We start from the raw sequence: 19,396 nt of genomic DNA on the forward strand, positions 1-19,396 counted from the left end.
ACCTATAATATTATATCTATTATAGTATTATACTTATGTGTTACAGTGGCAGAATATTGTATTGTGGTTATAGTATTTTTAAAGATCATGTACCAAGAAGCTTTCCATATTAGAAATTATTTTGGTTACTTACCAGTAGATAGAGTTCCTTACTATTGGACCACCTCTGCAGATTCTTGTTCTTTAGCAGTATTTTTAACTTTATTTATTTATTCATTTTGACTACCTCTTCAAATACCGCAGAGCTACTGAATCATTAATTTTCAGGTACGTAAGCGTGAGCACTAGCGCATGCATTGAGTGAGTCAAACTCCACTATGTGTTTGCATATATGTAAGCATCACACACCCCCTCAGTACTATTGGTCCAAACTATAAAAATCCAACAGTCCAGGGACATTAGAGGAATAACAAAATTTGTGAAGGAGATAACTCAACAGAGAATGCCACTTAGATATTCTTCATGTTCTCTTAACTAAGCATCTCTAATGCTCTCTAATTTTACAATATTATGAATTTTGGTTCCAGGGATAAGAGGGACAAAAGGTTAAGAAATATTACAGAGTTTCATACAATCTGTGGCATACAAATTGAAGCAGTAATATTTGATATTGTGGTAGATCAGCAGAAAAAGTAGCATAGCCCAATGGCATATGGTGTGAATTGCCATAATTCATGAAAATCACACTGCTTCATGAAAATGTGTTTTCAAGCTACCCAAGAGCCAAACTGATTGTATACTCACATACAACACACATACCACACACAAGTAAAGAGAAAAATATATAGTCATCCAATGGACAGACCTCATTTTGGACCACTTAGGTGCTTTCTTTTATATCCATTTCTATGATGGTAACTAAAACAAAAATTATACTCAAGTAACTCTAAAATCTGTTCATACCAATTACAGGCAAGTCATCCTCCTTTGATAATGGAGGCCCAGAAGAGGGAAAAAACTTAAACAGGTTGGTACAAATTTTCATTTCGAGATAAGCAAGCATCCTAGAACATGGTTCTCAAAGTGGAGTCCCCAAAACCCTTTCAGAAGATCACCAGGTCAAAACTACTTTCATAAAAATACCAAGATTTGATTTGCCTTTTTCACTGTATTGACATTTGCACTGATGGTACAAAAACATTAGTGGGCAAAACTGCTGGGGCATTAGAATGAACGCAGTCAGTGGCACCAAATTGTATTAGTAGTCATTGTATTCTTTACCATCATACATTCACAGTAAAATAAATGCTGTTCTCAGCAATTGTTAAAAAAATTTTTAAAGTTATTTTTCATAAAAACATGCTATTTACCTTAACCTATAATGGTAGATTAAGATAGTAAAATGCAATACTAAATAATTTTAAAAACTGTCACTTTTATTTCCAATATAGTAAATATTGATAGATATAACCCATATATATAAACAAAAATTCTTTGAGATCTTCAGTAATTTTTAAGTGTCTAAAAGAGTTCTGAGATCAAAAGTTTAAGAACCACTGCCAACAGATTACCTGATTTTTATAGGAATTGGAAAAACAATATGGAAAAAGAATTTCTGAAATTCAATGATATGCTTGGCAGATGTGACAACAGAAAAAATGTAAAACTAAAAGCACAGTAGGAATCCTAGATTGTGATGCTCAGATATTTTGAGCAAAATAACATTAATTAAGCACCTGAACATCTCATTTTGCTTATGTGAGCAGAAATTCTACTTAAGCCTAGGAAAATATTTCATGATTAGATTTGTTTGCCTATTTCAGTTACAACTTACTACGTTATCAATAAATAGTTTTTTTGAGGGTTAAGTAGAGGTCCTGTTTGTGTGGAATAAATTAGTATTAGTACTTATTGCTGGAAGCAAATGATTAAGTTGAATCACTTTTTCTTATTGCCCAAAGAAAGCTCTGAATAGACTTCAAAGGATAGCAGCTGACACTCATGCTATTGTGAATGGTATCAGGAATATGACTTTTAAATTAAAGACTAACTGGAAGAAATCCTTAGAACCAGAAATAGTTCACATTCTCTAGATTTGAGAAAATAAGTAACATAATTCAAGACTGAGACTTTTTGCATCCTTCAAAGAATACCAGCAACTCCAAGGGAATGTTGTCAGAGCTCAACAAACACAATTCACAAAAATGCAACCAAGGCCCATACACAGCAAACACTTATGTGTGAAAGACAGTCTTTAGACAGCACAATGTCATAAATGTCTGAAGACTTTTAAAAATTGCTCCTGACACACAACACAGACAAATACTGACCAAAATACAGAATTACAAAATTACATAATATCAAGATGACACAGGCCCTGCATGATCTATGGGGAGGAAGAGGAAGAAAGGCACTGAGGGGGTGCAATACAGATGCATATACAAAGAAATATAAGGCAATCAACGCATGCGCTGGTGTGAACACTTACCTACCTACATTTGAATTTCAATGGTTCCAAGTTCTTCAGGTCACACACATGGAAACTCCAAAGAATGGAGATCTGGAGAGAAGATCTCAAGTTGAAGAACCTTTTTCCCCCTGAGTTTTAAGTTTAATGTTTAAAACGTTGGTATAGATTATAGGTCCAGAAATGTATGCCAAGAATTGCAGTAACTCAACTGAAGTTATGTTGATCAATTACTAAAAAGAATAGGTTTCTTAAGAAGATTATAACACGTCTATCTTATTCCTAAGAAATGGCCCTTATAGACAATAAGCTTATTGATAAATAGGACTTAATGATGAAACTGTGTCAAAATAACACACACACAATTCAAAATATACAGTCTCTACATTAGTATGTATATTATTTATAGTATAAAGAGTACAACATTTCCTATTTACAGGATTGCATAAAAACCTAATCTACAGTCAAATTAATTATATACAGTTGAAACAATAAAAACAAGCAAATGTAAATCCTGATGAAAAGTTCTAATACAATTTGGATAAAAATCATTTGGGCATAATAAAGATGAAAGAAAATTGCCCTTTACTAATGGCACATCTATATTTCCAAAATATATATATAAAAAGTAACAATTAGAAATGAGGTAACAGTGAAGTAGAACTTGCAAGTTGAAGCAAGTTGCAGCTCTATCTATTATAATGTTGAAAAGTAAACTGACTTAAATACAGCAACCAAGAGGATGGTTTGTGGTTAAAAACTTTATACATACACATGTGCAGGTACAAGTAAAGACTTCCTTTTCAGTTACTTATGACTTACTTTTGTTGATTGATCAGGAAAGTGAAAAATTTTTATTCTAAACCTAGTGCTGAGATATGAAACCAAAAATATTTAAACTGTTTAAAATTAACTTCAAATCAATGATTTTCAAAGGCCTCTTTACACAAAACCTGCATTATATGTTTTGCACCCAGATTACCTCTATAATTAAGCCCCAGGTTATACATTTCCAAGACAAACAGCCATTTCAAAGAAAAAAAAAAAAAAAAGAGAATCAAGATTCGTTAGTATTGAGAATATGAGTCTAAAAACAATACATTTATATATTTCTTGCTTTCTAAAAGTTAACAATAAAAAATGAAAAAGTTTTTTTCTGGGTTCTGAAAATAAAAGTCTCTACAGAGCAAAATTTCCCTTTCGTAAAAGTTCTAGAGATAACTGACAAAAGTACATGAGTGAGTATGATGTAAAACACAGCAACAATGAAAAACCTCAAAGCAAATCACAAGAGAAAGGAAAAATGTTTTATTATTCTTAAGAGGCCCACCCATTTGTTGTTCTCAATCCAATAACATCTAGAATGATTATGTCTTAGTCCAGCAGATAACTTTTTCCCTAGACTCACTTCAGGTTAAATTATTTACTACAGATCAACTCTTGTTATAATGAATACTGCTACAAAGATTTCTACATATACATCTACTCTGATTTAAGAAAACGCTGTGCTTTCATCTCAGAAACAAACTGGTCTTTTAAAAGTTAAAATTGTTTTTTGTTTTTTTGGAAGAGGATTACTGCCAGCTGTTGCTTACGTAGCTCTTATTGGGAGAAATAAATCCAGTCTGGGCTCTCATAGGGCATTGCTGAAAGGCCACATCTATAGTAAGTATAAATTTAAGCCTAAATTTTTGTATAGCAAATTGAGCTAACTGTCAGGTTAATTTACAGACAACATGTATTATCTTATAATCATATGCATTTAAAAAACATGAAAATTCTGTTTTACAAAAGGATTTACTGGTTTTAACAAAAACCCAAATAATACTAGTTACCCTGGAGCATTACTATGATTAAATTTTTTACACTTTAAAAATTCATAGAAGTTATTTGCAACACACAAACTGTGTTAACAAGAAATATCTATATAACCCAAAGATTTCTAATTTCTTTCCAAGAAACATTTTTCAAATATTTAATTAAAATTTTTTTTCAGTAAATAAAATATAGGCAGTTTGCTGTTAACTGGACTTATTTGTAGTCAGAAATCAGGGTTACTAATTTTTACACAAGTTAGTTTACATATGATACTTTTCTGCCCTGAGCTTCTCACTGAATGAATATTTTAAATGGTCTGAATTAAAGATGCACTGATATATGGTCAAAATCCATTACTCATCTCTGGCTTTTGCCTCAGCTCTTGAAGGTCAAACACCTGAACGCTTACTTCAATGTCATTTCTAGCACCGACAAATTTGTGCATAGTCAATGATCATGTGCTTGATACCATCATATTTCAACCAGTGTAACATCAAAAATAAAAACGAGGCCTGGTCTTTCAGTTTTATCTTTACTATCTAAATATTCATTTTTAAATATAGGTAAGCATTTCATGTACAGAGAAAAATCTCCCCATGTGTTTCATGTGTTGAAATTCTATTAGCTGAAATGTAAATTTATACTGCAATATTAAAATGTGGCAATAACTAATGAGGGTGAAAGCTATACAAATGTAAAAATTAAATCAAGGCAGAAAAATAGAGATTATATTATCTACTCTCTTTATAATTTACAACAAAAAATAAAATAAATGTTAGGAGTTGTTTTTGATTTTTAGTTACTTAATTCCATTCAGGCCATGAATCTTTCAGGAAAAAGTCCAATTTGAGAAGTCTTTACATCTTATGAGGATGAGTTAAAATCAGAAAGCCCACTCTGCCTCCTTAAATTTTCACTATGAGAAAATTCTTGAAAGTAATATTCAATAACATCCATGACATAACATTCAATCAAGACATAAAGCAAATGAAGAAAAACATGTTAGAGAATAAAGAACCCCAAACATATTTTGTTACTCCACTGTCCCCAGTTAAAATTGATTTAGTATCACAATGCTAAATGCACTGTCATGATTATAAAAATAATCCAGAAGCTGAAAATGCTGCAAAGAGTATAATTTCTATAATTTAATGCCAAACTTTAAATCATTAACAAAAAAAACTATAACAATCATTTCATTTTTTTTGTGATAAAATTTCCAATTCTTGCATTTAGAAGTTCATTCTATAATGGCCAAAGCTGAATATTAACGCTAATACTTGTCTATGTGGAATTAAACCAAAATATGCATTTGGTACACCTCTACTAAAAACCAAGTTCTTAGCCTGTCCGTTAAATAACAGCATTATTATAGTAATTGTTTAGGAGGATTATGGTGAAGAGCTAATAACCTAGTCTAATTGGTCAAATTTAATAGGCAGAATTAGCAGGAGGCACAAGAACAACTAACTGCTCTGTACATCAATAAAACAATTTGTTTAAAATGACATTTGTAGCAGAACTTCATGAATGCAACCTATTTCAGACTGATTAGAAAGCTCTGTTGGACAAACAGTAAAAATTCAGAAATTTTTTAGAGAGAACAGCAGTTAGTAAATAAAGAATTCTAATATTATTATTTTTTAAAGCCTAAAAACTTTTCAGGGGTACAATAAGTCTTTAACACACCTTAACATACTAGAGTACTTTAATTTGACAAACTGGGCTTCAAAAGATATAACTTAAAAGTACATCTCCCATGCCTTTATGAACAGAAAATACATGAAAATAGTATATAGGAAAATTATAATTAAGAAAAAAAGACAATAAATTGCAAAAACACACTTTGTTTTCTCTTTCTCCCTTAAAGTTAGGCAAAAAGTCTTCAGTGTTTAGGAAATTTATGGAATTATTAACTAGCTTATACCCACAGTAAGTAAACTTTGGAACTAGTTCCTCACTCATGCAAAGCAAATCATTTTCTAAACATCTAACATCAAGGAAGCATTCTTTCTTACCTATAATAAAGTAATACCAAAACATAAACAAGTAGCTCAGTCCAAAGTGCGTTTTTAATCAGGATTATTCCTTATTAATTTCTATTCTTCCTATTTTAAATATGAAGAAAAATCAAGTAAGCCAAGTTATTGGCTGAGTTCACTAGGAAGAGTATTATTAGAATTGGGAAACTGCTGGTTGAAATGAAAGGAGCTAAAACTAATTACATATTAAGTGATCTTTAAATTAGAGGAGAGAAGATACTTTACAGGCCTATTTTAAACAACTGAATTTAAGTACTGGGCTTAATACTTAAATTCAATTGTTAAAATGCTCTGATACTCCATGAGCTGCATTTCTTAAATCACACAGATGGCCTCCCTTCAACCGTAGTTCAGTTATCATAAGTCCGTGCGGCAAATAAATGTGAGAATTATCATGAGAGTATTGCAGAGAGATTTCAGGAACCACAAAAAAAGAGAAATTACTCTTTCGATAATAAGGAGTTATTAAGATACCACAGAAAAATCAGCTCTATTTGTAAAAATCATAGGTATATACATATATCTATATATACACATACACATACATATATCATATATATGATACTGGTCACATGATGAAGCCCATCATAGACCGTGTATATTATGTTAGTCACTTTAGAAGGGCTTGCTTGCCCACTGCTCACCTCCTGCTGTGAGGCCCGGTTCCTAACAGGCCGTCGCAGACCGGTACCGGGGTTGGGGACCCTGCTGTAACTACATAAACAAAATACAGGAGGTTCACATTTCCTCAAATAGAATGTCAAACTGTCAATACGCTTGTCTCTAACCACAACTGTCAAATACTCAGAATATTTTGGAGGGCCACAGAACTGAAGAGTGCTTTTTCACCATGTGAAAAACAGGTATGATTTTTCCCCAAAGGAAAAATTTGAAATGATTTTTACTAAACAAAGTTTTGTTTGTTATTCTAGTTAAACATGATTTTATTTAGCAATATTAATGACACAACTTTTCTAGCTAAGCAATTATAACTTTTTCTATTCAGATATTCCAAACTTACTTGTCTGAATATAGAAAGTTTTAATTGCTTCACCAGTGGGGAAACAAAAGAATACATCTAGCTCATAGCTTAGAGTCTTGAGCTGGTTCAAAAGTTTTAAAACTCGTGAACCTTGAGTTTTATACAGTTTTATCAAAGGGTATAAAAATGCCTTTACTGAGTGTTTTCATTATAGATATCTTTCTTGCATGTGTTTAAGAAACTTGACTTCCTATTTAATGTATTCAAAGATTTGATATGCTCAGAGTTGTCCACTATATGGACAGGAATCAAGATATCCTAAGTCTCAGCCTGGTGTCAAGCCACCTTTAGGACTAATAAACAATTTGAAAATGTCCTTATTAGAGAAACTATGTTGGTGGGTCTTTGTTACCATTTCAGTACTTTTTTTTTTTGCTATACACGGGCCTCTCACTGTTGTGGCCTCTCCCGATGTGGAGCACAGGCTCCGGACGCGCAGGCTCAGCGGCCATGGCTCACGGGCCCAGTCGCTCCGTGGCATGTGGGATCTTCCCAGACCGGGGCACAAACCCGTGTCCCCTGCATCGGCAGGCGGACTCTCAACCACTGCGCCACCAGGGAAGCCCCATTTCAGTACTTTCTTATCTCTCTCTGTTTAAAAAAATTTTTATCTATGAAGCTAAAGAATAACTCCCTAACTACAAATGAGGCTTAAGTTATTGGGCCCAAGGGTAGAGATAATTTTTCCGTTAGAGTAATAAGGAGGTATTTATCACTCAACTATTCTACTCAGAAACTAGCACAGGCTTGTGTACTGGAATTCAACAGTAAATACACAAAAAAGGAATTTCATTTATCGGCGCTAGTAAAAAGCGCCTCCTGAGTTTCAAAAAGCTCTAGTGCTTTTTGGCTTAGTGACTCATACAGGTGGACAGGATCAATACCAAATGATCTTAAGTTAACCAAGAAGACCTAACATTAAGTTGGAAAGTCTTTCAACACATATTTTAAAGAAAAGAGTAAATAAATAATTGATACAACAACAAAGATGCTTAATAATTATGCAAAACAAAAAAGGATATAATTTAAGTTAAAGAGCATTATGGAGCAAAAGAACCACTTCACAAACTATGGTCCCCACGACAGACAAAAGTAAAAGGAAGCAGAGGAAAGAAGATCGTCACAAGTCTGGCATTTGTTCCTTTAAAATACTAAAGATAAGTTTACTTCTATTTTATCTAATAACTTTTGAAAGCTGCATTCAAATTTCAGCTTTTAGAATAATGGAACAAAAACACCACTGCTCGAGTAATGTTCTGAGAAAAGTTAATATAGCTTTCTAAAGTATCTAAGCTATTTCTTGGGAATACTTGCACACCAGGGGAAAAAAAAAAACACCTACCCTTACAAAAGAAATATACACACATTTAGACCATGCATTCTGCGTATTGTTAACATTACCTTCTCAGTACACCTCTCTACACAGTGTGACACCCTATTATAGAGACTCAATCACAATCTCCTTTGGATTAGAATTAGTGATGTTTTTGAAGACCATTTTGCCATTTGATAAGCTTTTGTACAGATTTTTGAAGAAATTCCTCAAAGGATAAACAACTAGTTTAGATGCATAACAAGCCTAATTCTTTTATATCAAAAGCTGCCATAATAACTTCACAACTAGTTTCTTTCACTTGTCTTTCTAAACCATTCTCCCACTTAGCTTTGTTCCACTTTCTCAGGTGTCCAAGCCTAAATGAAGCCGAAGAAAAAGCAAGTGACATGAACAACTGGCCAATGATTTCTTAATGCAATTCAGATACCTGTGTATTATGGTCAAATTTCAACTATTTAGGAACTTTACCCAGATAGATGAATTCTCCTGTTCATATTTAGGACATTTTCTCTTCAAAAATGATTCCACCAGAGGGTAAGAAAAATAGAGGTAACTGACCCTATAAAGACTACATTTGTTTCTAGCTCAAGTTTAACAGGCAAGCCATTTGATGAATAAGAACTATTTTTTATTATTATAATGGATAACTTTAATTCATAAGTTTAAAACTGGTGTTTCTTGGAAAGGATGTGACCTGAGGACACATTCTGTTTAGCCTGTACAGTGCTAGAGAAGCAAATGTAATCCACCATTTAAAAAACAGATGTCACATGAAAAGTTAAATTTATAGCTTCCTCTTCCCACCAGATGAAAAGATTTGGCAGTATGTGGCCAAACTGCCACACAGAAACAACTGGCTAGAGGAGAGTAGTAGCTCTCCCCTTTCAATGGGACAGGGCTCAGTCCCCACCATTTGCTGCTGTCACTAACACCAAGGTCAAATGTCAGTAGCCATTTGTCATCGATGTTCACCTTTTTTTTTTTTTTTTTTAATTACTGAGAATATTTCTTTGGACTCATGAAGAAATAAAAAATATACCTAAAGGGCCATGTGTTTCTAGGACACATGAAAGAATACTATTACATTTTCAATATACAAGTAAAATTGGTCTCTGCCAGAGACTACAACTTAAAATGCCATGATGAAATAAGCCACAGAAAGACCTTATTTGTATTAATTCTAGGAACCTACTAGAATTTGAGTGTTTTACCATGCAGTAATTCATAGGACAGATGAATTTTTTGTGACATTTAAAAGTACAATGAAGCCTTTGTTTCACTATTCTTATGCTCATTTAATTAACAACCATATAGGCTATCTGAAAATTGACATGTTATTTGTTGCTGGGTTCTAAGAATGTTTTACAGTGAAAAGAAACTTCTGTTTACAAATATTTATTAAATTTCTAAAATCAAATATCTGAACTTTATTTTTCTAAGGCCAGATTTCATTAAAAGATTTTTTTATTGTTATAAGTAAACCCAGTATCTAGAGAAAATAATTCTATTTATATAGACAGTGTTTATGTTTTAAAGCTGCTCCTGGTATTAATATAAAGTAATAAACATGAAGGTATTTTAACATTGTATATTTTTTAAATGTTCATAGCAAAAAATATTAAACCACACCATTATGTTGTTTCTTGTTTTTGGTATTGATTAACATGGACAACCCTTCAACAATTTGTCCCATTTAGTAAATCTGACCATTTTTTATTTTTAAACATTGTTATTTAATGTTGACTAATTACTAATTTTATATGCTACTTATCAATGCTTTGTTTATAATTTTTCTAAATAGTTTTAGTTTATACTACAGTAATGATTTTTAATTTTTCCCCCACAGATAAAGCAAGTTTTCAATTTTGTTTACCATTCTCATTGCTATAGTTCATCAGCATGCCACAAAAGACAGTCAAGAGCTTCTCATTGGCGGGATCTGTTTTACTGCACAGTGACCTTAAATGGTCAATTACAATCTGTGCACCACCTGCTTGGTCAACTGCACTTCTGCCCTCATCTGTAAAACAAAGAGTCAAATTAAAAAGAAAAGAAAAAAGAAATGTACCTTACAATTTCAAATATAAAACATAACAGTTATTCCTTATTTAGTGAGTAAGTAGAAAATAAACCTAAGTAGGGCATTAAATATGACTTTTTGGAAAACAAAACAAATAAACATGGAAATGGGGGTGGGATGGGGAAAAGAGACAATCACTTTTTAGGAGAAAAATGATTATTCTCATTGGTATCATATAGGAACCTAAAGAACTTCTGTGGGTCCTAAGATTTTATGACTATGACATGTGAAATATTCTGCCTCCTCTTTCACAGATGACAACTCTGTGTAAGAGAAAAAAATAGGAACTAATATTCCATTGGAATATTTTTTTTCTCAGCTTGGAAACCACTAAATGTATCTTTCCATCAGTGGTTTCAGTCAGTTATTACCAAAGATAACCATCTGCAACACAGTATAATTTTAGATTACAATATGTAATTCCTAAAGATTAGTACTAGGGTCTTTTACTGGCGTTTTCAATAGCACATAAGCATGTTCCCTTTTTCAATTCTTAGTAGTTTGTGTTTCATTTTTCCTTATTCTCTCCATTCAAGAGCACACCAATACACTTCAACATTACAACCAGTGGTCAAATGGTCAGACATACCTTCTACTTATGTGTACACCTACATTACATAGAACAGATGTCATTTAATTGTTGGAACATATAAACTGCTTTAAAATACTTTCTAACCCTTGAACATAGAATTGGAAAGAGACGAAAGAAAGACTATGTCTTTCTAAATCTGACTTCCTTATATAAAATATGACAGACTCGGGCTTCCCTGGTGGCGCAGTGGTTGAGAGTCCGCCTGCCGATGCAGGGGACATGGGTTCGTGCCCCGGTCCGGGAAGATCCCACATGCCGCAGAGCGGCTGGGCCCGTGAGCCATGGCCGCTGAGCCTGTGCGTCCGGAGCCTGTGCTCCGCAATGGGAGAGGCCACAACAGTGAGAGGCCCGCGCACCGCAAAAAAAAAAAAAAAAAAAAAAAAAGACAGACTCTAGAACAGTGCTATCCAATAAAAATATGAGAGCCACAAATGTGAGATACCTACATAATTTAAATTTACTAGTAGCCACATTAAAAACATAAAAAGTGAAAAATTAGTTTTAGTAATATATTTTACTCAATCCAATATATCTAAAATACTGATCACTGCAATACACAATCAATATACAAATTATTAATGAAATATTTTACATCTCTGCTTTGTAATAAATCTTTGAAATCCAAGTGTATTTTATATTTTACACTTACAGTTCCATGTCAATTCAGACTTGCCACATTTCAATTGCTCAAGAGTCAAAATGCCTAGTGGCTGCTATACTGGATCTTGCAGCTATAGAAGCACAAAAGGATCAGTAAAAGAAATGGTTCACAAAGGACTTAGAGCTATGAAATTAGTGAGTAAATGAAAGATTTTCATTTTCCTAATAAAAGAACTGAAACTAAGTTCATATCTTTATAACTGTTGCTGAACCATAATATAAAATGAGGCAATACATATCACTTCCTGTGGTAGAAATACACACACACAACCTATGTAGCTGGGCCTCATAAATACTAGCTTCATAATTTTGCAAAATTTTAAGGAAATCCATACTAAAATGAAACAAAACAGTTTTGTTCACTTAAGTTTTGTGTCACGTCCACTTGGCTTTATTCTATGATTATACAGATGCAGAAAAGGACCCTATGCTAATTAGCTAATAAGATCACAGAAAATTCTTAAGTGCCAATGTAGCTAGTCACATGAGCCAGCCAAGTACATTGGTCCTATCTCATTTAGAAATCTAATTTCTAAAGTTTTCTTTTCCAATAACATAAATGTAAATTATCTAAATTGTTGGGCAATTTGTAGGAGGATCATGTCAGAAAAAACTAAATATTAGGATGACAAATCTAAAGGTTCAGACCTTCAATACTATGCATATACAATATATATCCCATCCCTAAACTGCAAAGGTCAAATAGTTTTTGATTCTAACTGTTGAGTAAATATGGGCTTTCAAAATATAAATTGTGTATGCTTCGAAAGCTAAGCTGGCTTCCTATCAACACTCAGGTATTCAATATTCAAAACATTAAATAATTCAATAAATTTTCATACAAATTTATTCAACAAATTTGGTCATCATATTTAATAATACAATAAATAAGAACGAAGCTACAATTAAAAGGCAAATTACCTACTTGTGTTTCAGAACCACAGTATTTCGCTTCCCTTCCTTTGCTTCCTTCTTCGTTCCCTTCCTCCCTCCCTGCCCTGTTTGGACTACGATATAGCTATGTGTTATCAAGGGTTGGCTGAAGAGCATAAGCTCAATTTCTACATTAGAAATTATTGATACATTATTACCAAATTTGAGAAGAAAAGCAAAGCACATATAATAGAAGATATCTGACTCAAGGAGAATTTTTATTAAAATATTTTAAAGAATCTGAAGATGCAAAGAAATAATAATGCTTTTTTTTTTACTGGAGTATAGTTGCTTTACAGTGTTGTGTTCATTTATACAGTACAGCAAAGTGAATCAGCTATATGTATACATGTATCCCCTCTTTTTTGGATTTCCTTCTCATTTAGGTCACCACAGAGCACTGAGTAGAGTTCCCTGTGCCATAATGCTGTGTTCCTTTATTCTACCAAAACCAGTAAGTTTTTAAAAGCATCTTAAAAATTATTTAAAATACATATTAGAACATCTGTCATTACACAAGTCCATATAAACTGTGTTTCCGCAGTAAAGGTAACCCTATAGCTTTATGTTATGATATTAAAATGAGTATTATTATTGTTCACTTAAAAATAATTTCCAAAAGGTTCCTTATCCTAAACGTTCATATCCCCGAATGTAGGCTCACTTTTAACTCTTCTGATAATAAGTGACTTCTAATTTGTGAAGCATCCTGAGCTGTCACTTCTAGAAATATAATTTACATTTTTATTTTCCATAATTATGAGGTATCCAACCACTGGGGAAAGTGCAGCCCACCAATTCTTTAAGCCCTGCTACGTTCTTTAATGATGACCTGTCACACAAAGTAGTTTCCAGCACAAATATGATCTTTCTTCACACTAGGTAAGAGCAGGGCTTTAAATCTAATGAGATACTGCACTTTAAATCTAACAGGTGGTATTACTCTTCAGTAGTCAAAAAGATATTCAGTAGCCAAAAAAGGAAGCAATAAAATTTGTATGTCATGTTTAGTATGCCTCACAAATGAGAAAACAATGAGAACAAGTTGGTATTCCATTACCAAGTACAAGTTATACGCTAAGGCTGAGGAAAGGACCTAAAAACAACCTCTGAATACAACTACCTGATGGGTTATAGTATATCCTACGTTAGATTTGCTTGTATCTTTCCCCAAATGCTTAGTACACAGCAGGCACTCAATATTTATGGAATGGATGGGGCCTTAGGGTAGATTTTGGTAAAGTATGATTCACCTTGGGGATGAGAGAGAGGGACGGAGAGGGAGAGGTGAGAATGAAAATCATTTACTTCTTTTTTAATGTTAAACCACCACAATATGGTTTGGCTTTGATTTTTTTGAACTTTATTGGAATGAACTCATGTTATATTCATTCTTTTTGTGCCTTCTTACACTCAACAGTATGTTTATGAAATTCATCCACTCTGCTATATGCTTCTTTGCTGTACAATATTCATTGTATGAACACATAGTAATTATTTGTCTATTCTTTTGCTGATTATTACCTGGGTTGTTTTTAGGTTTGGGCTATTATTTATAATACCCAGGTGGTATTGTTGGTTCACAGAATCTGCACATCTTCCACTTTTTTAGATAATGACCAACAGGCTTCCAAAGCCAGTGTACATTCCCTCCAGCAGTGTGTGAGTTCCTGCTGCTTCACTCCTTCACTACCACTGGCATTCTATTTGATTTTTTTTTTTGGCGGTACACGGTCCTCTCACTGCCGCGGCCTCTCCCGCCGCGGAGCACAGGCTCCGGACGCGCAGGCCCAGCGGCCACGGCTCACGGGCCCAGCCGCTCCGCGGCACGCGGGACCCTCCCAGACCAGGGCACGAACATGCGTCCCCTGCATCGGCAGGCGGACTCTCAACCACTACGCCACTAGGGAAGCCCTCTATTTGATTTTTAAATCTGATGGGTGAGGTTGAACCTATTGCAGAATATACAGGAGCAAGTCTTTGCTGACAGTTTCCTTTTCTGTACATTGAATAAGACAGTTAATTTAGTTCAAGAGTATGTAGCATGTACACGGGGAAACAAACTGTTCACGTTGAGGGAGGGAGAAAAAGAGAGAGATAAATGGATGCATACATGCTAGAATTTGAAAGAAAAAAATGGAAAGAGAGCCAAGTAGCTACTAGAAGCTGACTATCAAGACTGTGTAATAATATGACTGGATAAGCACAATTCTGGAACTTTTTTATACTCTTGCTTATAGAAAAGCCTTACAATAATATCAGCAAATACACTGTTGTTGTTTTTTTTTTTTTATCATTTCAATAATCACCAGTTTTCTGAAAGGAGAATTTAGAAGGCTTAAATCTTTGAAAAGACTAAGGAGGAAGACTGGGGAAGCAGCACGGTGTTGGATGTCAAAGTGGCCCATAATTTGCAATAGCAAATTTTATCTAAAATTAATTTTTAAAAATATTTTTATAATCTAAAAGTCTATGTTTTCCATGCTACCTTCCACTTTTGTGGTTTAAACATCACTTTTTCATATTTCTTCTCAGAAATTCTCAGTATCATAATTTTAAAAGAATTATGCCTACATACATATTTGATATGTTTTCCTCCCACCCTCTACTTATTTGTATAATAACAAGATCTTCATTCCTTATGCATCCATCTGCTCAAACTACTTATTTCCCCCCAGAAGTAATAATCCTCTGTGACATCAGGAGTGGTTGCTGTGGTGATTATGATGCACCACCTCAGAAAATTATGACTACACGAGAGAAATAAACTACAGGAGCTGATCATACTAATAAGCTTTCATCTAAATTTTGTCAAAAATTAATATTGAAAAACACGAGAAAAGTATGTGTTGTGGAGATACTACTGAATAAATTATCTTTTGTGTTTTCAAAGAAGTTTTAGCAATTAAAGAGTTCACTTTTAACATGTTACACTGTCGTGGATTTGTGCACTGCCTCACCCACTCTGTTTTCTATAAAAGCATCCTGCACAAATGCTCTGTGTTAATTAACAATGCTGGCTGCGCACCGGCTGCACACACACATTATAGTAAGTGCTAGAGGTTTAGCATAATTAAAGATGATATGGAGCATAAAGCTAACAAAGGCTCTTTAGGGTTACTGATGGCCAAAATAAAAGCCAAGGCTCTGAACACAGAGATAAAAATGACTTTTCTTGTACATGTACTTTAGAGATAATACTACTATAAGTGAATTAAGAAGATAAATTATAAACCATATTTCGTTTTTCTTATATTTCAACTCAGACTTTGCTTAAAGAAATTGTGATGATTAAACATCAGCCTTCTAAACTAAAACTTGGGAAATCTGAATTCCAATTCAACGTTCCCTCATTAAACACTAAAAAAGGTATATTGCAATACTTTTACCATTTAGTTCAGCAAGACAGTAGCACTATCTTGGTGTCAACTGTGAATCTTTTTTAAAGATTCATTTCTGACAAGTTCTTGGGTATCTTTACCCCCAAAATCTTTTTAGGGTATCCATGAACTTAACAAATTTTAAGACCAATCTACATTAAACAATAGCTGTCCAAAATGCAGGCTAAATAGAGAGAAGATGATGGGCAAAATCTATTTCACATATAATTGGTTAAGAGATTAAAGAGGCATAGTACAAGAACACAATTTTCATATCTGTATCAAAACTCATGGAGAGTCACACATCCATTCATTGAGATCCGCGTTGAGAGTGAGAAATTTCCATATCTCTGAGAAAATGTGCTTTAACTAACAATAGAATCACAGCAAAGAATGAACAAATTACACAATCTTTTCGTTAACGCTGTAAAACTTATATGCCTTATAAACAAGGACAAACCCTTAAACTATGCTGCACATCTTTTCACACATCCCTGTCACATTACCCATGATGAGCCATCCAAATAGTCACAACTTTGACAAGTCCCTCCCTTTCCCAACTTCTGCATTCTTAATACAAACCATGCATCCTACTTTCACAGACAGAAAAGAGAAGACATCAGATACAATCTTTCCCACATTTTCACCCTCTCCACTTATTAGACCTAGGATGATATGCAACTTTTCCCAATCACTTTCAGTATCTCACACTGTAATTAAAGTTCAGTTATAGCTATTTAAGGGTAAAGAAGATTTATTTTCAACAGGAAGTAATACTTCCCTTTTTAAGTAAATAAAGTTGTAGACATGTCATAAACTGAGGACCTGAAGGGAAAGAACATTTAATGATGAAGTCCTTGGACTAGTCCTGGTTGTTGGAGTAGAAATTAGAATTTTTTTGTTACCTAAAATTTGGAATGTTAAAATTAAGAATTTCAATAAGGCAAAGTAGAAGTTTTTAATATTTAAAAAAACTGAGGTAATCATTCACTGAGTGATTATCACTGAGGTAATGACTTATAAAATAACTATACTAAGGTCTTTAAATTTGGAGTTTTGTTAAGATTGACCATAAGAAAGCCTCGTAACCTCTGTTGATGTCAGTTTCCTAATCTGGAAAAGGGGGGAAAGCAAGAGTAGAAGATGGTCAGACTTCTTTTTAGCTTTGACATTCTCTTATTCATTTCAATTTCTACTTCTGTTTCTGCTGTGTCCATGTGTGCACACAGGAAATACTTAACATGTGCTGTGTAAGGTTTTTTAATGTGTTAAATTTTGCTATTTTAGCTTTCCAATCATTAATCATTATAATTCATGTACTTATTTAAATTTTTCCCAAGTAAATATTACTAGACACTATAAAGACCATGGCAAATAAATCAGAAATTCTTTTTACAAGCTAAGCTAGAAAGCTGAGCTCTGAAAAATTATACTGTCTAGAAAGAATAATAATAATTTTTGATGTGCTTTTTCTTAGTGAACAAAACAGTGATTCAGAATAGGTGCTTAAAGTCAAAACAATTATAACTTAAGACCTTACTAGTATTGGCTTGGAAAAAGTGATAACATTATAAAGATGCCACTTATTTTAATAACATTTATTTTCATAAGATAACATTTATTTTAATCACATTTCTCACGTCTTTCCTTCAGACTCTACTACTATGCCACTTTTAAACCTCTAAGAACAAATATTTTGTTATAACAGAATTTGAAAATGTATAATATATACTAAACAAGGATCTTAATACAACAGGCAATGTAAATTAGACTCATATTAAATGCAGGGACACAAATACTATTCTGAGACTTTTTAGTCAATACTAAACTATAACTGAGATTAGAATCCTAGATTTTAAACTTCAAAGAGCCCATTAAGAGTCCTTTCATTTTCAGTGAATGCCAGCTACATGTGTTACAAAACTCAGATGTCTTAGATAACTAAGTGAAAAATATTACTGGAAATCCCCAAACTATCACATTACTCAGTTAAGAAAATGATTGAATTTCTAAAGTTTTCCAGAATTCTGTATGAATAATGATCCAAATAAGGAGTAAATAGGATAAAGTTTGTAAATATTTCCATTAAAATGGGATTTAAAAAGTGTTAGTCGCTATCTTTAAATTTACCTGAACTGAAAAGGAATCAAATATCAAATTTCTTCTTATAAACTTCAAACACAAATTTATGACACACAGATTTACTCATGAGCATATGCTTAGCCTGCCATTTAGGTTCAGTAGTTTAATATCTTTATCTGAGATAACACTACTAATAAAAGAGTCTGCTTTTGAGACACTGACATTATTCCTGCTTATTATGGGTTGAACTGTACCTCCCAAAAATATATGTTCAAGTCCTAACTCCCAGTACCTCAGACTTTATTTGGAAACAGGGTCATTGAAGAGAGTTTAGTTAAGATGAGGTCATACTGTAGTAGGGTGGGTCTCCAATCCAATATGACTGGTATTCTTATAAGAAGAAGAGAGAGACGCAGAGAGGAGAATGCCATGTGAAGACATGAAAACACAAATGGAGAAGACAGCCATGTGAAGACAACAGCAGAGACTGGAGTTTGCTGCCACAAGCCAAGGAACTCCAGATGCCACCAGAAGCTAGGAAGAAGCGAAAAAAAAAAAGCCCTCCTTGCCTACAGGTTTAAAGGGAGCATGGTCCTGCTTGACACCTTGATTTTGAAGTTACAGCCTCCACAACCATAAAATAATAAATTTGTGTTGTTTTAAGCCACCAGTTAGTGGAACCTCATTACAGCATCCCCAGGAAACTAATACACTTCTCTACATAAACAATGTGAAATATTCAAGCTTCATATTAAAAAAAGAATATTTGACATTAAGTAAGCCTATACTATATATTCAGGTTTTATAAATCTCACAGAAACTACAGTTTTCAGATTACTAACAATAATATTTCTCAAGTATAATTAATACAAGACTTTATTTAATCAATAATACAGGATATTATATTATTTAATCAATTAATATAGGGCTTGAATTATTTACTTACCTATTTAATTACTTAATCACATATAGCAACTGTGATATGGGTACAACCAATGGAAAATTACAGCTTCTTTCCTCACTA

General features: G+C 33.3%; 1 protein-coding gene across 8 annotated transcripts in view; it reads right to left on the reverse strand.

The window, feature by feature from the left end:
- The window catches only part of RAP1GDS1 (Rap1 GTPase-GDP dissociation stimulator 1), a 165,939-nt gene that overhangs the window by 54,768 nt on the left and 91,775 nt on the right, over window positions 1-19,396 (reverse strand). For 7 of the 8 annotated variants that reach the window (XM_022582381.3, XM_022582380.3, XM_089911316.1 and 4 more), the window contains one exon: window positions 10,519-10,665. The exons of the other annotated variant lie outside the window; for it this stretch is intronic. In XM_022582381.3, coding sequence (XP_022438089.1) covers window positions 10,519-10,665 — 147 coding nt within the window. The remainder of the gene's footprint in view (window positions 1-10,518; window positions 10,666-19,396) is intronic. 8 annotated transcript variants of the gene reach the window in all.

This window comes from Delphinapterus leucas, chromosome 5, assembly GCF_059928025.1.
Source record: "Delphinapterus leucas isolate spDelLeu-1000000601 "Yukka" chromosome 5, BTC_Dleu_Yukka2, whole genome shotgun sequence".
NCBI lineage: Eukaryota > Metazoa > Chordata > Mammalia > Artiodactyla > Monodontidae > Delphinapterus > Delphinapterus leucas.